Raw genomic sequence first — 25,449 nt, 5'->3', positions numbered from 1 at the left:
CTTTGGACAACTTGTTTTTTTTTGCTGCCTTCTTTGCATCTTTTGACCTTGGTGGTTATGAACTTCAACTTCTTTTATTCCTGGATCAAAACTTTTTGGCAAAGACAAGTGCATTATATCTGGATAATCAAGTGTCTTGGACGTTTTAAGATCAGAGAAGATTACCTTAAGCCTTGGCATTTGAACACATTGTTCAACACTAGACTTCCACTTGTGAGGTGGTTCATGGCTGGGCTTATGGTCTGGTTCTTTCCTTAGAACTTCAGGAAGCAAATAGCTTTCATTTTTACTCTCTACATCAAGAACACACACGTCAATACCAGTTTCTCTAGGTGGTGTTTGACACTTACCTTGGTTTGATACTTTATTTACTGGTTTTGCTTCTTTAAGCAACATGGACTGCATTGTGTCTTGAACCTTCTCCTGGTTCATCACTGGTGTGGCGCCTGGTGGCTCCTCTCCTTTGAATTCTTGCTCTTTAATTCCTGTTAAAACACCTTTTGACAAAGACAAGTGCATTACACAAGAATTTGGAACCAACAAATCAGATTGAATAAAACTATCACTCTTCATAGATAAATCTGTTTTCTTTTCTAGTGATGTTTCTATCAATACTTGCTTAGTAGGACAAACTACAGCATAGTGTCCTTTCTTATGACATCTATAACATGTCTGATATTTTAAATCCTCAGATTTAGAAGACTTACCTTGGCTTGATGGCGCTTCTTCCTTTGGGTTTAAAATCTCCTTGTCTCTTGGACTTAAATCATGGACAACTTTGGATCTCAACAAGGATGTGGAGTTCGTGTCTTTCTGGACCTCAGGACCTGTCTTAACATCCTTGGACAAAGACAAGTGACTCATACCAGTTGGAGATGATTTATAAACAAATTTATCAAGTATAGGACTTACCTTGGCCTTTTCTTGAAAAATAGGTTTGTCTGATTTTTCTTTGTGTCTGGCCAACGTGTCTTGGCTGACAAAGTTCTTTCTCTCCATGGTCTTTGGGACCTCATAAGGTTGGGACTGATCATAGAGAACTGTGTGCCCCTGGTTTGGCCGAATCTGTTCTTGATGGATCAAGCTTCTATGGCCTTGTTGTGGCACCACTCTCTTTGCCTCTTTGGACCCATGGCTTGAAAACCTCCTTGGGTACCTTTCTCTAATCTCTGGTGTTGGAAGTGAGGATACATACTTCCTGATCATGGCCTCTTTAAGATCTTCCCACGTTTTGATAGCCTCTCTTTGACTCTTCCATCTTGCACCATCTACACCTTTCCACCATTTGTATGCACTTCCGGTGAGTTGTTTGATGGCATGGCTCAGCTTTTCTTTCTTTGGCACGCCATGGAATGAAAACCAATCATCCATGGTTCTTTCCCATGAGAGATAGTCATCTGGCCAACTGCTTCCTGAAAAAGAATAAATATTAACATCATCAGCAGAGTCATAATCATGATAAGAATTATTTGAGTATTCATGAGTATAAGAAGTTTGGTGTTTGGTGATCCATGAAGGATCTGGTGGCTTGGGCTCAACATAGCCAGCATCTAGTGCATCTCCAAATCTTCTTTCTCCTTGCTGTGGTCGTTGGCCTTGTGCCTTGTTTCTTTTCTCCAGCTGAGAAATCTGATCTTGTACACCCTTGATAGCAGCCAATAGCTGTTTTTGAGAGGCCAATAAGGCTTGCCTTTGTGCTAATTCTTCCATTTCTTCCTGCAAGCAATCACAAAGATCAAGTGAAGAATAGGGAATTTATGGTCGGATCAGAATAAGAACCAAAATGCAAGCTAATTAAAACTAAACCGAGAAAAAATGCAATGTTGAACCGAAATGAAATAAATTATGCAAAATGATTTTTCTTTTGGTTTTCTTAATGCAAATCTCGAAATGAAACAATAATAAATGACAATTAACACAAATGAAAGAAAATATGGAAAGATAACTAATGCTGAATTTTTTTTTGACTTTTCTTTGGATGAAATGCAACAATTAAATATGCAAATGATATAAACTAAAGCTTAAAAATATTTTCTTTTTCTTTTCTGATGCAATCACGAAATGGACAAGTAGAAATGGTAGGAAACAATAACTAGGATGATTTCTTTTGGCTTTTGAATTTATGAATGCAAATGAAAAGGAATCAAATTCAAAACAAAATTTTTATGGGATTTTCTTTTATGGAAACTAATGAATGCAAACACTTTCTTTTGGGATTTTCGATTTTTAAATGAATCAAACAAAACTTTTTCTTTTCTTTTTCGTGGCTTTAAAGTATGATGAACAGCAAGAACAAAAATATGCAGAAACAAAACTTGAAACAAAAAGAAACAGTTTTTATGGATTTTCGGTTTATGAATGGAAAAACAAATGCAAGCAAGTATGAGATGCAAGGATAGATATCACCTGACTCAAGAACATTTCGGCTCTGATACCAAATGTTGCAGGCTGGGATTCAGACTACTCAAATGGACGGACTGAGGTTCAGGAACTCGGACTGGACAGGACGGACGGACGGCTATGGAGCGGCTAGACGGACGCGATGGAGAGGGAGATGGCCGATCTGGTTCCTGAAACAAAAGAGAGTTATTTTTATGAGTTTTATGAATCAAAATGATGAACAGAAAGAAAACTAAATGATAAATGAAGAACATAAACAAATAAGACTTTTTATGGGTTTTTATATTGAATGGAAAATCTAGAACTATATGATGCAAAATGAAACAAAATAAGAGAAGGATAGAGATGGCTGATGGATTCAAGTTGCTGGACTGATGTCTCTCTCAACAAGAACAGGGGATGGAGATGGCGTGAAGGTGGGATCTTGCTTGCTGGACTGATGTCTCTCTCAAGCCGGATCAAGGGATGGATTGAAGTGGATTTGCGGATGAGGTTTTGATTGAATCTCTCAATCTGATGGAATGATGGATCGAAATGATTGACTCTCTCAATCTGTGTACTGAGCTTGTTTGATTTGCACAAACAAACTAGACTCACGAAATCAATAGAACAACAAAGAATCTCTCTTTGAATCCTAAAGACCGATGTTTTATACAAAGAACAATCTTTGATAAAAACTGAATAACTTTTTATTAACTTGGTGATTAAGGGTGCTCTCTACAATGGACGACAATGAGCTTATATAATGCTCAGATACAAGACTCTAAACGTTCACAAAAGAAAAGAAAGGAAACAAATCTAAACTAAGCACGAAATCGGAAACTAGCCGTTGGAGCCTTTTGTGGGATTTTGGCTCCAAGTGAAGAAACTTGATTTGCTTGAATCTGGACGGTTTAAGGGGATAAGAGAGCTTTCTTGGGACCTTCTTGAATGCTTGGTAGATGCTGATCTCGTCCTTGCCTTGGTAGAAAAAGAGCTGTTGGAGTTTGAATGCAAGAGACTCCAAATAAGGCAGTTTGGTGATAATGGGGATCTTCTTATTCCTATGTGGGCTGGTGCATGGGATGAAGTTGTAGAACTCTTCTGGCTCGTTTATAATGTCTCCTGGATGTCTTGGTTTTGTCTGAACGTCGTCTGGTTCTCCTGGTTGGATTGGAATTGCTTGGAATGGATCAAACCGAAAGATTGTCCAATCTTTCCATATATAGCTCCGGTTGGGTTTAAGTGATTCTCCATTGAACCAACTGATCTCCTGGGTTATGGTGCAGCTAAGGACTTCTGGAATACCTCCTGATTGGTTAAGATGATCTCCTGGTTCCCATAAATAGCTCTGGGTCGAACCAAGTTGAATTGGTTGAAGACTTTCCATAGATGACGTCGGTTTGGCCGGTTCTGGGGAATTGATCATAACTCCTAATTTCCGTGGCCATTTCTTCAGGCCGCTCCTTCATTGAGCTTGAATCTTCTTCTAAAGTCGGGTACTCGCAGATGGACGGGTTGAGAAACCTATGAATTGTAGAATTCATAACTTCTTTCTCCGTGATTATTTTGACCCAATTCCAATTGGCCTGGACTCCTTCTTGAGTGTAGAATGCATAAAATTAGCCTCGTGATTTAAACCCTCCTGGTTTGTAAGATATGGCATTTTTAGTGCACGTATGTCCTGGTTGGCGCCTTGGCTGGTTGAGTAGGGTGTTGGGTCGACCTCTGGTTCAGCTGCTGAATTGCTGGCCGCAACAGTAAGCCTGCTGGCCGAGGAGAAATCCGGCCTTGGAGGTGGTTAATACAGATTCCCCTTGTTAAATCTCTTATCTTTCTATCTTGTCTTTTCACTTGGGATTCACATTTTGGGTTATCTAGTTTGTTCTCTTAGAACTTTCAGGGAAACTCTCTTGTGTGACTACCAAATTGAGTGAAACACGTGTGTGGGCAAGGATAAACACCTGAGTGTGTGAGGTTTTTAATCTAACTTTACCTTGTTTAAGTGTTCAGGTAGCCATGGATAGTGAAGATGAAAGAAACCGACCCGAAAAATCCACATGCCGGATTATCTAACTTGCAAATGTGTGCTCTCAATGATTATATGTCTAACATGTTGAATACAGGTTTGGAGGCAATCCATCAGAGGCTAGATGAACTTCAGGGCCATCCAACTCAGCCACGAACCAGAACCAGACGACCATCCAAGGAGGAACAGCCGGTCCGAACTAGAAATCCGACAAGAGTCTTATGATGATGATCGATCCATCAACCATCCAAGGAGAGTTCCTAGGCATCAAAACCGAGATGATGTCAATCCTTTTGGTAGAAATGAAAGAACCAATGATGGCTTGGGTGGTTTGAAATTGAAAATTCCAAGTTTTGATGGCAAAAATGATCCGGATGCTTTTCTTGAATGGGAAAGAAAAATTGAACTTGTGTTTAATTGTCAAAATGTTTATGATATTAAAAAGGTTAGACTTGCTGCTGCTGAGTTTACTGGCTATGCTATTAACTGGTATGATCGAGTTGTGACTAGCAGGAGGAGAGCAGGTGAGGCGCCAGTTGATACATGGGATGAGCTTTCCCTGCTGATGCGGAGATGCTTTTTTCCCGACCATTACCACAGAGATCTACACCATAAACTCAGGCGTTTGCTTCAAGGTTCTAAGTCAGTTGAGGACTATCACCAGGAGATTGAGACCTTGATGATCAAAGCTGATGTAGAAGAGCCCTTAGACGCCACCATGGCCAGATTTCTTACCGGGCTCAACTGGGACATACAAGACCGCATGGAGCTGGAAGACTATGACAGCATGGAGCAGATGTTACACAAGGCCGTGCTGATCGAGCAACAAGTCAAGAGAAAGGGTCTCACTAAACCGACCTTTGCTTCTAAACCAACCTTTGCTTCCAAGCCAAACTATCAAGACAAGGGTAAGTCTTCTTCCACAACAAATACAGCTTTTCAGACTAATGTCCCTGCTCGTGATGATAGAGAAAAGAAAGAAGAAGCTACCAAACGAACCAGAGACATCCAATGCTTTAGGTGTCATGGCCTTGGCCACTATGCCAACCGATGTCCAAACCAAAAGGTGATCGTGCTCTTGGAGAATGGAGAAGTCGAATCTGAAGAAGACAAGAAGGATATCGGACCAGTGTATGATGATGATCATGAGGAAGAAGCACTTGACTTCCTGTTACTAGGAAGGTCTTGGACGACACCACTGATCCCATCTTTGATGAGGAGGTCGATGGAGGGATCGATGAGTTTTGCTCGACCTTCGTGGAGAGTTCTGATCCGATCAATGATGAGGATGTTTTTGATGAGCCAAGCCATGGTTCACTACTGGTTAGTAGGCGTGCCTTGAGTGTCCAACCAAAATCCAATGACAAAGAACAAAGGGAGAATCTCTTTCACTCTAGATGTCTCATATCTGATAAAGTTTGTTCTTTAATTATTGATGGAGGTAGTTGCACTAATGTGGCTAGTGGTTGTTTGCAATGTGCTTCCCATGGATGCTTGCCATGTTCTCTTGGGCCGGCCTTGGCAATTTGACAAGAAGGCAGTGCATGATGGTTTCACAAACCGGCACTCATTTGATCATAAAGGAAAGAAGATCACCTTGGTGCCTTTGTCGCCTTCGGAAGTCCATCAAGACCAGGTCCAACTTAAGAAGAACCAAGACCAAGACTCTAAAGCTGATAAACCTGAGACCAGTACCAGAAACTCCAACTTCTTTGTCAAAGAAAGTCAGGTAAGGAAGTCTCTTTGCTCTCAAAAGCCATTTCTCTTACTGATTTATAAAGAGTCTCTCTTGGCCTCATCTTCTTCTGACCTTGCACCGGAGATTCTGAGTGAGTTTTTAGGTATCTTGCAGGATTATTCTGATGTGTTTCCAGAAGAAAATCCCAAAGGATTGCCACCGGTGAGAGGCATTGAGCATCAGATCGATCTTGTCCTGGGCGCCTCTCTACCGAACCGCCAGCATACCGCACCATTCCGGTCGAGACCAAGGAACTGCAGAAACAGATCAAAAACTTGCTTGAGAAGGGATACATCAGAGAGAGTCTCAGTCCCTGTGCCGTGCCTGTTTTACTTGTACCAAAGAAGGATGGCTCCTGGAGGATGTGTGGACTGCCGGGCCATAAACAACATCACGGTAAAGTCTCGACATCCTATCCCTCGTCTTGATGATATGCTTGATGAACTCCATGGTTCTAAGTAGTTTTCTAAGATAGATTTGAGAAATGGCTATCATCAGATTAGGATGAAAGAAGGTGATGAATGGAAACGGCCTTTAAAACAAAACTAGGTTTGTATGAGTGGCTTGTCATGCCCTTTGGTCTCACTAATGCACCTAGTACTTCCATGCGCCTAATGAATCATGTCTTGAGGTGTTTTATTGGTCATTTTGTTGTGGTTTACTTTGATGACATTCTTATTTACAGAAAAAGCCTTGATGAGCACCAACAGCACTTGAAATCTGTTCTTGAAGTCCTTAGAAAGGAACGTTTGTTTGCTAACCTTGGAAAGTGTTCTTTTGGCACAGATCATGTGGTCTTTCTAGGTTTTGTTGTAGGTGCAGATGGCTTGAGAGTGGACGAGCAGAAGGTCCAAGCAATCCGGGACTGGCCGATTCCGACCATCATTGGTGAAGTGAGAAGCTTCCATGGCCTTGCCGGCTTCTATAGGCGATTTGTTCAAAACTTCAGTACCTTGGCCGCTCCTCTTACTGAAGTAATCAAGAAGAACGTGGGGTTCAAATGGGGACCAGCTCAGGAAGAAGCATTGGAAATCCTTAAAGGAAAGTTGACTCACGCCCCTTTACTTGTACTTCAAGATTTTTCTAAAGCTTTTGAAATCGAATGTGATGCTTCTGGTGTTGGTATTGGTGTTGTGTTGATGCAGGATGGAAAATCATGGGCTTATTTCAGTGAGAAGCTTGGAAGAGCTATGCTCAACTACCCCACATACGACCAAGAACTCTATGCCTTGGTGAGGGCCCTTCAAACGTGGCAGCACTATCTTTGGCCTAAGGAGTTCATCATCCACACTGATCATCAGTCTCTAAGACACCTTAAGGGTCAGCAGAAGCTCAACAAGAGGCATGCTCGTTGGATGGAGTTCATTGAGACATTCCCTTATGTGATCAAGTACAAACAAGGTAAGGAGAATGTTGTGGCCGATGCATTGTCTCGAAGGTATACTCTTCTCTAAGCCCTTGAAACAAAATTGCTTGGTTTTGAGTTTATCAAAGATTTATACGCATCTGATCAAGATTTCAAAGAGGTTTTCCGAAAATGTTCCAAGGTCGCTTATGGAAAGTATTTTCAAAACTCTGGATTCCTATTCTTTGATAACCGCTTGTGTGTGCCCCAACGTTATTTGAGGGAGTTGTTTCTCAGGGAAGCTCATGGAGGAGGTCTTATGGGACACTTTGGTGTTAAGAAAACTTACAAGGCGGTTCATGATCACTTCTATTGGCCAAGCTTGATGGAAGATGTGGAACGGATATGTAGCCGATGTGTGGTGTGCAAGAAGTCTAAGTCCAAATCTTCAAACCACGGTTTGTATTCGGCACTTCCTATTCGTTCTCATCCTTGTGTAGACATTTCTATGGATTTCGTGTTAGGATTGCCAAGGTCTATGTCTGGACGAGATTCAATCTTTGTTGTTGTAGACAGATTTTCGAAAATGGCTCATTTCATTCCTTGTCATAAAACTGATGATGCCACACAAGTTGCTGATTTGTTCTTTAGAGAGATTGTTAGATTGCATGGAATGCCTAACACCATTGTATCTGATCGCGATGCTAAGTTCCTTAGTTATTTTTAGAAAAATTTATGGTCTAAACTAGGAACATGATTGATGTTTTTTACAACTTGTCATCCGCAAACTGATGGTCAAACTGAAGTTGTTAATCGAACCTTGTCTGCTCTGCTTAGATCTTTGGTTAAAAAGAATCTTAGGCTTTGGGAAGAATGCTTACCACATGTTGAGTTTGCTTACAATCATGCAATGCATTCTGCTACAAAGTTTTCTCCTTTTGAAGTTGTTTATGGGTTTAATCCTTTGTGCCCACTTGATCTTTTACCTTTGCCTTTGAGTGAAAGAGTTAGTACAGATGGCTAGAGGAAGGCGGCCACTATCAAAAAGCTACATGAACAGGTTCATGCAAACATTGAGGCCAAGACCGAGATCTATAAAAGATATGCCAATCAGAAAAGAAAGGAGGTTAATTTCAAAGAAGGTGATCTTGTTTGGGTTCACTTGAGAAAGGAGCGATTTCCGGAAGAAAGAAAGTCTAAACTTATGCCTCGGGTCGATGGTCCATTCTAGATCCTTAAGAAGATCAATGACAATGCTTATCAGCTTGATCTTCAAGGTAAGTATGACATTTCTTCGAGCTTCAACGTTTCTGATCTTTCCTCTTTTCTTGTAGATGATCCGGATTTGTGGTCATATCCTTTTGAAGAAGGAGGGAATGATGTGCCCCTGTCCGAGGATCAGTCCATGGAATCAGATCAGAACGAGGATCAGAACGTCCGGAACAACACAACTGAGGTTCAGTCCATCGATCAGGCCGAACAGACTGCTCGGGCCGTGTATCGTCTCGACCCGCACTCATCCGAATTGGAGCTTCAGCATAACCCGCGACCAGATGGCCAAATCAACCGTACTGAAGTTCGCCTTTCCCGTCCTGTTCATCATGCTAACTCCATCGGTCAAGTCAGAAATGAAGTTGCTCAAGTGGAATCCAAATCCGACCATGGTCTCTCTCTCTTAAGCCATCTCGGCCGAACCGGGGATCGTTCTGATGAACTGATCCGACACTTCGATCAGTTCATGAACTTTGATCAGCCAAATCTCTCTAAGGCAAGACTCTTGAGGTTGTCCGAAGACATAGCCACCTTTTGGTCCAGAACAGTCCATGAAAATCACCCGTCCTTACATGAAGACCGTACCGGCCGTGTACTGCTCCTTACCGCGGGACGTGCTATCAGTTACACCGAACCTGGACAAGAGTAGCCGAAGGGTTCAAATCGACCAGTCAACATTATTTTCTGTGCTTTGACTAGATATGGTCTTCTATCTATTTTCTATGTCTCTTTTTCATACATTTTTATTTATTATCTTTGACTACAAGTTATATAAGTATGAGAACACATCCTTGAAATAAGATAATCGATTTTCCTTATTCATTTTGAGATTTCTTTCTTTGTTCTTTGATTAGAACATTCTTGTTCCCTTGGTGAGGCTATCTCCAAGTGAATCCCCTTTCCTTGAGCCGGACTTGTTTGTCAAATCAAGCGGCCATTGAGAGTTCTAGTAGTATCATTGGGTCTTCCGCATCCCTTTGTGTTACTAAACAATCCATCAGTTCTCTATCTCTTCAGATCGAGTTCATATCATCAGATCCGGTTGAATGTTCGTTCCTTAGGGTTCTTCAAAGGGTCAGCGTGCTGAGTCCAACGACCAACGTGCTGATATGTGTACTGATGGACAGCCACAGACGTCATGGTGTGCTGACGGACACACACGGACACACACGGACAGCCACGGATGTCCTGTGTGTACAGACGGACACCCACGGACATCCTGTGTGTGCTGATGGACACCCACGGACGTCCTGTGTGTACTGAACAGACAGCCCACATAGGCCAAAATCACCCTAACAGTCCACGGGAAGGGCCAGCGTGATGAGTCCAAGGACCAGCATGCTGATATGTGTACTGATGGACAGCCACAGACGTCCTCTGTGTGCTGACGGATAGCCACAGACACCCACGGACGTCCTGTGTGTGCTGGCGGACACCCACAGACGTCTTTTGTGTACTGAACAGACAGCCCACATGGGCCAAAATCACCAGAACAGTCCACGGGAAGGGCCAGGGTGCTGAGTCCAAGGACAAAAATCCTGATATGTGTACTGATGGACAGCCACAGACGTCCTGTGTGTGCTGACGGACACACACGGACAGCCACGGACGTCCTGTGTGTGCTGACGGACACACACGGATGTCATGTGTGTGCTGACGGACACCCACAGACATCTTGTGTGTGCTGGCGGACACACACGGACACATACGGACAGTCACGGACATCCTGTGTGTGCTGACGGACAGCCACGGACGTCCTGTGTGTGCTGGCGGACACCCACGGACGTCCTTTGTGTACTGAACCGACAGCCCACGTGGGCCAAAATCACCCAAACAGTCCACGGGAAGGGCCAGCGTGCTGAGTCCAAGGACCAACGTGCTGATATGTGTACTGATGGACAGCCACTGACATCCTGTGTGTGCTGACGGACACACACAGACACACACTGACGTCCTGTGTGCTGACGGACACCCACGGACGTCCTGTGTGTGCTGACGGACACCCACGTACGTCCTTTGTGTACTGAACAGACAGCCCACGTGGGCCAAAATCACCCGAACAGTCCACGGGAAGGGCCAGCGTGCTAATATGTGTACTGATGGACAGCCACGGACATCCTGTGTGTGCTGACGGACACACACGCACACACACGGACGTCCTGTGTGTGCTGACGGACACACATGGACGTCCTGTGTGTGCTGACAGACAGCCACGGACAGCCACAAACGTCTTGTGTATGCGGGCAGACACCCACAGACACACACGGGCACACACGGACAGCCACAGACGTCCTGTGTGTGCTGACGGACAGCCACTGACAGCCACAAACGTCCTATGTGTGCTGGCTGACACCCACAGACGTCCTGTGTGTACTGAACAGACAGCCCACGTGGGCCAAAATGACCCAAACAGTCCACAGGAAGGGCCAGCGTGATGAGTCCAAGGACCAGCATGCTGATATGTGTACTGATGGACAGCCACAAACGTCCTCTGTGTGCTGACGGATAGCCACAGACACCCACAGACGTCCTGTGTGTGCTGGCGGACACCCACAGACGTCTTTTGTGTACTGAACAGACAGCCCACATGGGCCAAAATCACCAAAACAGTCCACGGGAAGGGCCAGGGTACTGAGTCCAAGGACAAAAATCCTGATATGTGTACTGATGGACAGCCACAGACGTCCTGTGTGTGCTGACGGACACACACGGACAGCCACGGACGTCCTGTGTGTGCTGACGGACACATACGGATGTCATGTGTGTGCTGACGGACACCCACAGACATCTTGTGTGTGCTGACGGACACACACGGGCACATACGGACAGTCACGGACGTCCTGTGTGTGCTGACGGACAGCCACAGACGTCCTGTGTGTGCTGGCGGACACCCACGGACGTCCTTTGTGTACTGAACAGACAGCCCACGTGGGCCAAAATCACCCAAACAGTCCACGGGAAGGGCCAGCGTGCTGAGTCCAAGGACCAACGTGCTGATATGTGTACTGATGGACAGCCACGGACGTCCTGTGTGTGCTGACGGACACACACAGACACACACTGACGTCCTGTGTGTGCTGACGGACACCCACGGACGTCCTGTGTGTGCTGACGGCCACCCACGTACGTCCTTTGTGTACTGAACAGACAGCCCACGTGGGCCAAAATCACCCGAACAGTCCACGGGAAGGGCCAGCGTGCTAATATGTGTACTGCTGGACAGCCACGGACATCCTGTGTGTGCTGACGGACACACACGCACACACACGGACGTCCTGTGTGTGCTGACGGACACACATGGACGTCCTGTGTGTGATGACAGACAGCCACGGACAGTCACAAACGTCTTGTGTATGCGGGCAGACACCCACAGACACACACGGACAGCCACAGACGTCCTGTGTGTGCTGACGGACAGCCACTGACAGCCACAAACGTCCTATGTGTGCTGGCTGACACCCACAGACGTCCTGTGTGTACTGAACAGACAGCCCACGTGGGCCAAAATGACCCAAACAGTCCACAGGAAGGGCCAGCGTGCTGAGTCCAAGGACCAACGTGCTGAGTTCAAGGACCAACGTGCTGATATGTGTACTGATGAACAGCCACGGACGTCCTGTGAGTTCTGACGGACACACACGGACACACACGGACACACACAGGCAGCCACATACATCCTGTGTGTGCTGGCAGACACCCACAGACGTCCTGTGAGTACTCAACAGACAGCCCACGAGGGCCAAAATCACACGAACAGTCCACGGGAAGGGTCAGCGCGCTGACTCCTAGGACCAACGTGCTGATATGTGTACTGATGGACAGCCACGGACGTCTTGTGTGTGCTGACGGACACACTCAGACACACACGGACAGCCACAGACGTCCTGTGTGTGCTGACGGACACCCACGGACGTCATGTGTGTGGTGAACAGACAGCCCACGTGGGCCAAAATCACCCAAACAGTCCACGGGAAGGGCCAGCGTGCTGAGTCCAAGGACCAGCGTGCTGATATGTGTACTGATGGACAGCCGCGGAGGTCCTGTGTGTGCCGACGGTCACAGACGGACACACACGGACAGCCACAAACGTCCTGTGTGTCCTGGCGGACACCCACGGACATCCTGTGTGTACTGACGAGACATCCCACGTGGGCCAAAATCACCCGAACAGTCCACAGGAAGGGTCAGCGTGCTGAGTCCAAGGACCAACGTGCTTATATGTGTACTGATGGACAGCCACAGACGTCCTATGTGTGCTGATGGACACACACGGACACACACGGACAGCCCCGGACGTCCTGTGTGTGCTGACGGACACACACGGACGTCCTGTGTGTGCTGACGGACACCCACACACGTCCTGTGTGTGCTGACTGCTGACGGACACCCACGGACGTCCTGTGTGTACTGAACAGATAGCCCACGTGGGCCAAAATCACCCGAACAGCCGACGGGAAGGGTTAGCATGCTGAGTCCAATGACCAACGTGCTGATATGTGTACTGATGGACAGCCACAGACGTCATGTGTGTGCTGACGGACACACACGGACACACACGGACAGCTACGGATGTCCTGTGTGTACAGACGAACACCCACTGACGTCCTGTGTGTGCTGATGGACACCCACGGACGTCCTATGTGTACTGAACAGACAGCCCACGTGGGCCAAAATCACCCAAACCGTCCACGGGAAGGGCCAGCATGCTGAGTCCAAGGACCAGTGTGCTGATATGTGTAGTGATGGATAGCCACGGACGTCCTGTGTGTGCTGACAGACACACACAGACACACACTGACGTCCTGTGTGTGCTGACGGACACCCACGGACGTCCTGTGTGTGCTGACGGCCACCCACGTATGTCCTTTGTGTACTGAACAGACAGCCCACGTGGGCCAAAATCACCCGAACAGTCCACGGGAAGGGCCTGCGTGCTAATATGTGTACTGATGGACAGCCACGAACATCCTGTGTGTGCTGACGGACACACACGCACACACACGGACGTCCTGTGTGTGCTGACGGACACACATGGACGTCCTGTGTGTGCTGACAGACAGCCACGGACAGTCACAAACGTCTTGTGTATGCGGGCAGACACCCACAGACACACACGGGCACACACGGACAGCCACAGACGTCCTGTGTGTGCTGACGGACAGCCACTGACAGCCACAAACGTCCTATGTGTGCTGGCTGACACCCACAGACGTCCTGTGTGTACTGAACAGACAGCCCACGTGGGCCAAAATGACCCAAACAGTCCACAGGAAGGGCCAGCGTGCTGAGTCCAAGGACCAACGTGCTGAGTTCAAGGACCAACGTGCTGATATGTGTACTGATGAACAGCCACGGACGTCCTGTGAGTGCTGACGGACACACACGGACACACACGGACACACACAGGCAGCCACATACATCCTGTGTGTGCTGGCAGACACCCACAGACGTCCTGTGAGTACTCAACAGACAGCCCACGAGGGCCAAAATCACCCGAACAGTCCACGGGAAGGGTCAGCGTGCTGACTCCTAGGACCAACGTGCTGATATGTGTACTGATGGACAGCCACGGACGTCTTGTGTGTGCTGATGGTAACACTCAGACACACACGGACAGCCACAGACGTCCTGTGTGTGCTGACGGACACCCACGGACGTCATGTGTGTGCTGAACAGACAGCCCACGTGGGCCAAAATCACCCAAACAGTCCACGGGAAGGGCCAGCGTGCTGAGTCCAAGGACCAGCATGCTGATATGTGTACTGATGGACAGCCGCGGAGGTCCTGTGTGTGCCGACGGTCACAGACGGACACACACGGACAGCCACAAACGTCCTGTGTGTCCTGGCGGACACCCACGGACATCCTGTGTGTACTGACGAGACATCCCACGTGGGCCAAAATCACCCGAACAGTCCACAGGAAGGGTCAGCGTGCTGAGTCCAAGGACCAACGTGCTTATATGTGTACTGATGGACAGCCACAGACGTCCTATGTGTTCTGATGGACACACACGGACACACACGGACAGCCCCGGACGTCCTGTGTGTGCTGACGGACACACACGGACGTCCTGTGTGTGCTGACGGACACCCACACACGTCCTGTGTGTGCTGACTGCTGACGGACACCCACGGACGTCCTGTGTGTACTGAACAGATAGCCCACGTGGGCCAAAATCACCCGAACAGCCGACGGGAAGGGTTAGCATGCTGAGTCCAATGACCAACGTGCTGATATGTGTACTGATGGACAGCCACAGACGTCATGTGTGTGCTGACGGACACACACGGACACACATGGACAGCTACGGATGTCCTGTGTGTACAGACGAACACCCACTGACGTCCTGTGTGTGCTGATGGACACCCACGGACGTCCTATGTGTACTGAACAGACAGCCCACGTGGGCCAAAATCACCCAAACCGTCCACGGGAAGGGCCAGCATGCTGAGTCCAAGGACCAGTGTGCTGATATGTGTAGTGATGGATAGCCACGGACGTCCTGTGTGTGCTGACAGACACACACGGACGTCCTATGTGTGCTGACGGACACACACGGACGTCCTGTGTGTGCTGACAGACAGCCACGGACAGCCACGAACATCCTTTGTATGCTGGCGGACACACACAGACAGCCACAGACGTCCTGTGTGTGCTGAAGGACAGCTACGGAGAGCCACAGACGTCATGTGTGTGCTGGCGGACACCCACGGACGTCCTGTGTACTAAACAAACAGCCCACGTGGGCCAAAATCACCCAAACAGTCCACAAAAAGGGCCAGCGTGCTGAGTCCAAGGACCAACGTCCTGATATGTGTACTGATGGATAGCCACGGACGTCCTGTGTGTGCTGGCGGACACCCACAGACGTCCTGTGTGTACTGACCAGACAGCCCACGTGGGCCAAAATCACCCGAACAGTCCACGGGAAGGGTCAACATGCTGAGTCCAAGGACCAACATGCTGATATGTGTACTGATGGACAGTCACAGACGTCCTGTGTGTGCTGATGGACACACACGGACAGCCCCAGACGTCCTCTGTGAGCTGACGGACACACATGAATGTCCTGTGTGTGCTGACGGACACCCACGGACGTCCTGTGTGTACTGAACAGACAGCCCACATGGGCCAAAATCACCCGAACAGTCCACGGGAAGGGTCAGCGTGCTGAGTCCAAGGACCAACATGCTGATATGTGTACTGATGGACAGCCACGGACGTCCTGTGTGTGCTGACGGACAGACACGGACACACACGGACAGCCACGAACATCCACGGACGTCCTATGTGTGCTGGCGGACACCCACGGACGTCCTGTGTGTACTGAACAGACAGCCCACGTGGGCCAAAATCACCCAAACAGTCCACGAGAAGGGCCAGGGTGCTGAGTCCAAGGACCAACGTGCTGATATGTGTACTGATGGACAGCCACGGATGTCTTGTGTGTGCTGACGGACAAACACAGACACACATGGACAGCCACGGACGTCCTGTGTGTGTTGCTGGGACACACACGGACGTCCTGTGTGTGCTGACGGACACCCACAGACGTCATGTATGTGCTGACGGACACACACAGACAGTCACAGACGTCCTTTGTGTGCTGAGAGACAGCCACAGACGTCCTGTGTGTGCTGACGGACACACACGGACATCCTGTGTGTGCTGACAGACAACCACGGACAGCCACGAACATCCTGTATGCTGGCGGACACCCACAAACACACACGGACACACACGGACAGCCACAGACGTCCTGTGTGTGCTGACGAACAGCCACAGACAGCCACAGACGTCATGTGTGTGCTGGCGGACACCCACGGATGTCCTGTGTGTACTGAATAGACAGCCCACGTGGGCCAAAATAACCCAAATAGTCCACGGGAAGGACCAGCGTGCTGAGTCCAGGGACCAACGTGCTGATATGTGTACTGATGGATAGCCACGGACGTCATGTGTGTGCTGACAGACACAGACGGACACACACGGACAGCCACGGACATCCTGTGTGTGCTGGCGGACACCCACGGACGTCCTGTGTGTACTGACCAGACAGCCCACGTGGGCCAAAATCACCCGAATAGTCCACGGGAAGGGTCAACGTTCTGAGTCCAAGGACCAACATGCTGATATGTGTACTGATAGACAGTCACGGACGTCTTGTGTGTGCTGACGGAGACACACGGACAGCCCCGGACGTCCTTTGTGTGCTGACGGACACACACGAACGTCCTGTGTGTGCACGCGGATAACCAACAGACGTCCTCTATGTACTGAACAAACAGCCCACGTGGGCCAAAATCACCCAAACAGTCCACGAGAAGGGCCAGCGTGCTGAGTCCAAGGACCAACGTGCTGATATGTATACTGATGGACAGCCACAGACGTCCTGTGTGTTCTGACGGACACACATGGACACACATGGACAGCACGAACGTCCTGTGTGTGCTGACAGACAACAAGGACACACATGGACAGCAACAGACGTCCTGTGTGTGCTGACGGACACACACGGACGTCCTATGTGTGCTGACGGACACCCACGGACGTCCTGTGTGTGCTGACGGACACACACACACAGTCACGGACGTCCTGTGTGTGCTAACGGAGAGCCACAGACAGCCCCGAATGTCCTGTATGTGCTGGCGGACACCCACGGACGTCCTATGTGTACTGAACAGACAGCCCACGTGGGCCGAAATCACCCAAACAGTCCCCAGGAAGGGCCAGCGTGCTGAGTCCAAGGACCAACGTGCTGATATGTGTACTGATGGACAGCCACGGACGTCCTGTGTGTGCTGATGGACACACACGGACAGACACGAACACACATGGACAGCCACGGATGTCCTGTGTGTTCTGGTGGACACCCACGGACGTCCTGTGTGTACTGAACAGACAGCCCACGTGGGCCAAAATCACCCGAACAGTCTACGGGAAGGGTCAATGTGCTGAGTCCAAGGACCAACGTGCTGATATGTGTACTGATGGACAGCCACGGACGTCCTGTGTGTTCTGACGGACAGACACGGACACACACGGACAGCCACGGACGTCCTGTGTGTGCTGACGGACAGCCACGGACAGCCACAGACGTCCTGTGTGTGCTGGCGGACACCCACGGATGTCCTCTGTGTACTGAACAGACAGCCCACGTGGGCCAAAATCACCCAAACAGTCCACGAGAAGGGCCAGCGTGCTAAGTGCAAGGACCAACGTGTTGATATGTATACTGATGGACAGCCACAGACTTCCTGTGTGTGCGGACGGACACACACGGACAGTCACGGACGTCCTGTGTGTGCTCACAGACAGCCACGGACAGCCCCGGACGTCCTGTGTGTGCTGGCGGACACCCACGGACGTCCTGTGTGTACTGAAAAGCAGCCCACGTGGGCCAAAATCACCCAAACTGTCACGCCCCGAATCCTGGAAAGGATTTGTCGGGACGGCCAAGGTTCGAGGAAACGTACCAGCCAGTCTTAGGACATCAAGGCAAGCGTTCCATGGTCGAGAAAGAAGGTTAGGAACATAAGGAAACTTAGACTTAACCTTATATAAGCTAAGAGACAGCTAGGATGAGTAAGACGGTAACTGGACGAAGTAGACGAGTAGCTCGGCCAGCTCAGCTCACTCAGCTGAGGCAGCTGAGAGTCAGCTCACCTCAGCTAGACGGACTGTTTGGGTTTTAGGCCGATGGTCCGGTCCGGGTCAGTGGCGGGCTATGAGATCCGGCCATGAGGCCATGGGCTGTTGGGTCTTTGGACAAGGCCGTGGGCTAAGTCCAGGAGGCTTGGGGCGTGGGTTGGGCTTATGACCGACCCCAAACCCAATCAGAAAGGGCGATGAGATGCAAGTGGCCGAGGGGGCACAACCCTTGGCCGATGGTGCCCGTTCGATAGCAAGTCGTGCCTGTTCGTGGGGCAAGACTTACCCCCTCGTTTTCTATAAATATGGGGCCTCTCCTGTTGGTTTCATTATCCAATTCCAGAGTAAAATACTCAGAGAAAAACGTAGAGAGAGAGAGAGAGAGAGAGTCTCGGCCAAGAGATCGGCCGGAAAAGGGCCGGTCGTGGTGGTTTTGTATCTCCGGCAAGGAGAACGGTTTAAGAGAGAGGAGGCCGTGTGGTTATGAATACCCAAGGCATAGAGAAAGGTCTGGAGAAGGACTCCAAAGCCGTGGTTCAGTCAGATAGGGTCAGTGGGTAACCACCGACTCATCGGCTAAGACAATCGGACAGTCCGAACCGGTCTAGCCATGGGCGTTTGGATTGTGTCCTATTCTTCTCATTCTTTTCATCCAATTCTTCTTCAACTCCTTCTGTACATTGGCTTGGCCTTATTGATGTGTTGGGATTGGTTATAACCGTGGTTCTGGTAGAGTAATGAGGTCGCGGTCCATAACCGACGAGTTAGGGGCGCACATGGTCTAAACCGGCCTCAGGTGATCCGATTGGATAGGGGGGTTCTGTTCTGTTCTGAACGGTTGCAACCCTTCCCTGAGCAGTAACAATGCTTCATGACTTGGGTAGGTTAAGGCGTGATCCTTTGGCCATAGGCCGGACACACGCACGGACCAGACAGTCCATACGGACGGGTAGGTCGAACGGTTGGAGCGTCTGAATGGGTGCGAGATGCCAAGGGTCATGAGTTGCCAAGAGGCACGAGTGTCCAAAGGGTACTAATTCCCAAAGAGTGTGAGTTCCAAACGGTGCCATTGGTTCAAGGCTTAGGCCGAACCAAGTGGACAGTCCGCGGCTGCATAGTCGAACGGACGGATGGTTAGTTTAACCGTAGTGTTGCGTAGCAAGGTCTGATCGGTTGCAAGGCAATCCGGTAGGGTCTTGAGCCTTACTCTGTGGTATGGATCCAGGATTTGGGTCGGATCAGGTAAGAAGGTCGGTGAGACATTGGGCCGGACTTATAACTGGCCGATCGCACCTAGCTCTTAACCAGACGGTTAGACGGGACTATGGACGATCCGACTATGGTTGGATGGTTCTAGTCGCAAAGGCTAAGTAGGATATCTTACAATCAACCTCGGGTTGGTGAGTAGGATAGGCGCCATATGCCTTATGTAGGGCGTACACCCACATGATGGCAATGGAAGGCCGGTTATATCAGTACATGCTAAGTGGACGATGGCTTATCAAGTCTAGTGGTCGGAACATGTTTCATGATGATGGTTCGATGGCCGAGCACTAGTATGGATAGTCACGTTTCTGGAGTAAGAGTATTGGTGTGATGCTTCTATATATCAACCTTGGTGTTGATAGCTTCGGTATTGGCTAAGAGCCATGACGAAGTGTCTGGCTAGTATTATGTGTCGTAGACCATAGGTACTAAGCCTAGGTGTGATTCTTAATGGAAAGCCGTGTAAGATATGATCATGGTTGAGTATGGATGACCTGACCTCTGGATGATGGTTCAAGGTGTCGTAACTAATCTGATTTAGGAATGCATCGGTTGGTATGAACAAGTCATATCTGTTGTCTGGGTTATGTCTCAAGGCCGATCAGGCCAGATGATGACGCATCAGTTCCAAGTCATGTGAGGAAGGTTGGTTGATTGACTTAGGATCTAATGAGCTTTGTCAGTCCATAAGATGGACTTGGTACTATTGCCTATAAGGCAACAGGATTTTGGATTGTGCATGAGCCGAGAAAGGCCAGATGCAAACCCTTATCCTTTCAAAGACTTCACAAAGGTTACTTAGGTCTTTGGGGATGGTTGGTTGAATGACTAAGTACCTAGGGGAGTTGTTTGATGCAGGAATCAAGATAAGGACCTTAAGTAAGATCATTGAGTGATCGTGGTCCAGCTGTCAAGCAAGATCAATTTGAGTCAATGGAGGACCGATGAGCTAATAAGCTCCATAGATGTGGCAAAGGTATGATCTAGCATTTACTTATGTATATCTAGATAGAATGGTTTAGGGGAATGGAACCTCAGAATCGTATGGCTTGGTTTGGGTTTAGGATGGACCATTAAGCTAATTGGTAGTTGAGTAAACTGACCAGGGCTAAGGTGATTCGACCAGACAAGTGTTAGATTGGTTTTAGACCAATGGTTTACTAGAGAATAATCCGCTGGGTATCTGTTGAAAAGATCTAGGCTATTAATGACTAGGGAAGTCTTTAGCTAAGATCTAAGTTAGCTCTCACCTTTAAGCGATATTATAAATAAACGGCAAAAATTAAGAGGTTCGGCCAGGAAGTGAACCGAGCAACGTGAGGCATCGACCGCGGCCTAGGCGGCCAGGATCGTGTCTTACACGGACAGCCACGGACGTCCTGTGTGTGCTGACAGATAGCATGGACAGGCACGGACGTCATGTGTGTGCTGGTGGACACCCACGGACATCCTATGTGTACTGAACAGACAGCCCACGTGGGCCAAAATCACCCAAACAGTCCACGAGAAGGGCCAGCGTGCTAAGTCCAAGGACCAACGTGCTGATATATATACTGATGAACAGCCACGGATGTCCTGTGTGTGCTGACGGACACACACGGACACACATGGACAGCCACAGACGTCCTGTTTGTGCTGACGGACACACACGGACGTCCTGTGTGTGCTGACAGACACCCATGGACGTCCTGTGTGTGCGGACGGACACACACGGACACACATGGACAGTCACGGACGTCCTGTGTGTGCTGACAGAGAGTCACGGACAGCCCCGCACGTCCTGTGTGCTGGCGGACACCCACGGACGTCCTGTGTGTACTGAACAGACAGCCCACGTGGGCCAAAATCACCCAAACAGTCCCCGGGAAGGGCCAGCGTGCTGAGTCCAAGGACCAACGTGCTGATACATGTACTGATGGACAGCCACGGACGTCCTGTGTGTGCTGATGGACACAAACGGACACACACGGACAGCCACGGATGTCCTGTGTGTGCTGACAGACACCCACAGACGTCCTATGTGTGCTGACGGACACCCAGGGATGTCCTGTGTGTACTGAACAGACAGCCACGTGGGCCGAAATCACCCGAACAGTCCTCGGGAAGGGCCAGCATACTGAACAGACAGCCCACGTGTGCTGATATGTGTACTGATGGACAGCCACGGACTTCCTGTGTGTGCTGACAGACACACACGGAAGTTCTATGTGTGCTGACAGACAGCCACAGACAGCCACGAACGTCCTGTGTATGCTGGCGGACACCCAGAGACACACACGAACATAAACGGACAGCCATGGACGTCCTGTGTGTGCTGATGGACAGCCACAGACAGCCACAGACGTCCTGTGTGTTCTGGCGGACACCCACACCAACTCTCAAACTGCACCCTTCCTCTGTGACAGTCCAGAGTGGCCCGGTTCTTTCCAAGCCAGTCCATGCCTAATATCACCTCATGATTCTAAACGCAGACCACAACCAGATCCATAGGCATAAATCTATCCTGGATCACTATTGGGATATCCTTTACTCGCCCTAATGAATGCATTACTTGCCCACCATCCGCATTCACTATGCAAGGATCATCCTCCGTTTCCATCTGGAACAACCCTTTTCCGATCATATCTGGGCTCACAAAGCTGTGTGTAGCTCCAGTATCAAACAGTACGTGTGTTTCCATACCACCAATACATAGGGTTCCTACATAAGACCCCCTTTTCTAATCATCTAATCCATTCTAAGTTCTGTCATGTCCCCGATCCTGGATAGGATCGTCCGGACAGACTTTAGTGCGAGGAGACGCACCAGTCAGGTCACATGACCTAAAGACAAGCGTTTCATGGTCCAAAACGTGGTTAAGGGTATCAGGTAGCTGGAACTTAACCAAATTAAGGCAGATGCAAGCTCAATGGAGCTGGACAAGCGAGCTGGTAGCTGGACGAGATTCAGGTGAAGCTCGATTGAAGTGGGTGATCAGAATGGATCATGGGAGAACTAAGTATAGGTCTGGATATAGACCAAGGGACTTAGAAGAATTGAAGAAGATAAAGGAAGCAAGCTGGCCACAGTGTATAACAGCTGGGCGATGCAGTAAGCAAGCTCGACCAGCTAGGTGAACTGTAGTGCATCTCAATGTAGCTCACTGAAGTGTAGGTCAGCTCCCTGAGCTGGATGGTCTAGCTCACTCAGCTGGGTCAGCTGGGGATCAGCTCAACTCAGCTGGACTAAGTGTTCAAGTCATGGGCAGTTGGGCCGGGTCTGGACAGTGGCCGGGCCATGTGGGCGACCCGGGTGTACCGATGGGTAGACTTTCTTTCTTCCACACACATGCGCCAAGAACCATCCTTTTTGGGCACGAGAAGGACAGGAACGGCACAAGGACTGAGGCTTTCCCGGATGTAGCCTTTCTCAAGAAGGTCACCAATCTGTTTCTGAAGTTCCTTGGTCTCTACCGGATTGTACGGTAAGCTGGCCGGTTTGGTAAAGACGCGCCTGGAACAAGGTCGATCTGATGCTCAATGCCTCGTACTGGAGGTAATCCCTTAGGATTCTCATCTGGAAAAACATCAGAATACTTCTGCAAAACATCTAAAAGTTCACTCGGAATCTCCGGTGCAAGGTCAGAAGAAGAAGCCATAAGAGATTCTTTGTACACAAGTAAAAGAAATGGCTTTTGAGAGTAAAGAGATCTCTTGACCTGACTTTGTTTGATATAGAAATTGGAGTTCCGGTGGGATGATTCAGGTTCATCTGGCTTGGTTTCCTTGTCACGGTTCCTCTTGAGCTGGATCTGATCTTGATGAACCTCCAAAGGTGTCAAAGGAACAAGCGTGATCTTCTTCCCTTTATGATCAAAGGAGTGTCGGTTTGTGAAGCCATCATGCACGGCTCTCTTATCAAATTGCCATGGCCGGCCCAAGAGAATGTGGCATGCGTCCATAGGAAGAACGTTGCAAACGACCACGTCCTCATATCGGCCAATGGTAATAGGGACAGTGACTTGCTCTTTCACATACTGTTCTCCAGCCTCGTTTAGCCATTCCAACCTGAAAGGACGAGAGAGAGGCCGAGTAGCAAGTCCTAGTTTCCAGACAAGAGTGTCACTAGCAACATTAGTACAACTCCCACCATCAATAATCAAAGAGCAAACCTTTTTAGAAACTAAACATCGAGAATGAAAGAGATTCTCCCTTTGTTCCTTTTCATTGTTTTTGGGTTGGACACTCAGAGTTCTTCTTGTGACAAGTAGAGGACCATGAGCTGGATAGTCGAAGCAAGGCTCCTCATCATAGATCGGGTCGGACTCATCATCAAAGGCTGGGTCGGAACCATCGACCAAGCGGTCGTCCGTCTCATCGAAAATAGACTCGACCATGCCTTTCCTAGCAACGAGTAGTGGCCCTTGATGCGGATATCCAAAGGACTCGTCCTCTTCATCAAAGATAGGACGAAGATCTTCTTTGTTCTCCTGCTCATCCTCAGATTCAACTTCTCCATTCTCCGTAAGAATCATCACTCGTTGGTTGGGACAGTTTTTGGCAAAATGTCCTAGACCTTGACATTTGAAACACCTAATGTCTCTTGCTCGGCCAGAAGTATCAACTGCCTTTCCTTTGTCATCACGAGCAGGGACATCAGTTTTAAAGCATTATGTGTTGTGGAAGAAGACTTACCTTTTTTGGTAGCTTGGCTTAGGAGCAAAGCCGGACTAGGAGAGTAGGCCGGTTTAGAGGTAATGGCCGGCTTTGAGAAACTCTTCCTTTTAACTTGTTGCTCGATCAAGATGGCCTTGTGTAGCATCTGTTCCACACTACCATACTCTTGAAGCTCCATACGGTCTTGGATGTCTCGGTTAAGGCCAGAGAGGAACCTAGCCATAGTGGCGTCCTTGGGCTCGTCTACATCAGCCTTGATAATCAAAGTTTCCATCTCCTGGTGGTAGTCTTCCACGGACTTAGTGCCTTGAAGCAAGCATCTGAGTTTCTGGTGGAGGTCTTGGTGATAATGAGCAGGAACAAATCGTCTCCTCATCAGCATGGAAAACTCATCCCATGTCTCAATCGGTCTCTCACCTGTTCTCCTCCTAAGGGTCAGAAATTGATCATAGCAATTGATAGCATAGCGAGAGAATTCAGTAACAGCTAGTCTAACTTTCTTAAGTTCAGAAAAGTTTTGACAATCAAAGACATATTCAATTTTTCTTTCCCATTCAAGAAAAACATCAGGATCATTTTTACCCTCAAAAGGTGGGATTTTTAGTTTCAATCCACTTAGGCTATCATTAGTACGTTCATTTCTAGCAAAAGGATTGACATCACCTGGATCTCTGGTTCTAGGACCTCTTCTTGGACGGTATGCTGATCTGGCCTCGTCCTCTTGATCATCCTCCTCTCGGATCTCATCGTCAGACCGAGTGTTCTCTTGCTCCGGCTCTAGAAGGAGCTTGGCTGGCCTGGATCTCATCAAGCCTCTGATGGATCTGCTCTAAACCTGCGTTCAACATGTTAGACATAGAATCATTCAAAGCACGCATTTGAAGGTTAGACAATCCGGCAACTGAGTTTCCGGGACGGTTCCGTTAATCATCACTACTCATGGTTCCTGAAATGTCTTAAACACAAAACGTTAGATAAAAATCCTCACTCTCTCAAGTGTTTGATCCTCACCCACACACGTGTTTCTCTAAGAATTGGATGGTCACACAACAGGTTTTCACACTCAAAGTTCTAAGAAGAACAAATCAAAAAAACTCAATGGACAAAATCC

General features: G+C 48.6%; 1 protein-coding gene across 1 annotated transcript; it reads right to left on the bottom strand.

The window, feature by feature from the left end:
* Window positions 1-23,131: 23,131 nt before the first annotated feature.
* Window positions 23,132-25,146, bottom strand: LOC106373165. The gene is made up of 2 exons (XM_048774563.1): window positions 24,357-25,146; window positions 23,132-24,294 (listed from the first exon to the last, which is right to left on the bottom strand). The coding sequence occupies exons 1-2, from the start codon at window positions 25,144-25,146 to the stop codon at window positions 23,132-23,134; spliced, it is 1,953 nt and encodes a 650-aa protein (XP_048630520.1).
* Window positions 25,147-25,449: the final 303 nt, after the last annotated feature.

This window comes from Brassica napus, unplaced genomic scaffold (assembly GCF_020379485.1).
Source record: "Brassica napus cultivar Da-Ae unplaced genomic scaffold, Da-Ae ScsIHWf_387;HRSCAF=609, whole genome shotgun sequence".
NCBI classification, from domain to species: domain Eukaryota; kingdom Viridiplantae; phylum Streptophyta; class Magnoliopsida; order Brassicales; family Brassicaceae; genus Brassica; species Brassica napus.
The sequence above is the reverse complement of the archived record's forward strand: the minus strand, read 5'-3'. Positions and strand labels throughout refer to the sequence as shown.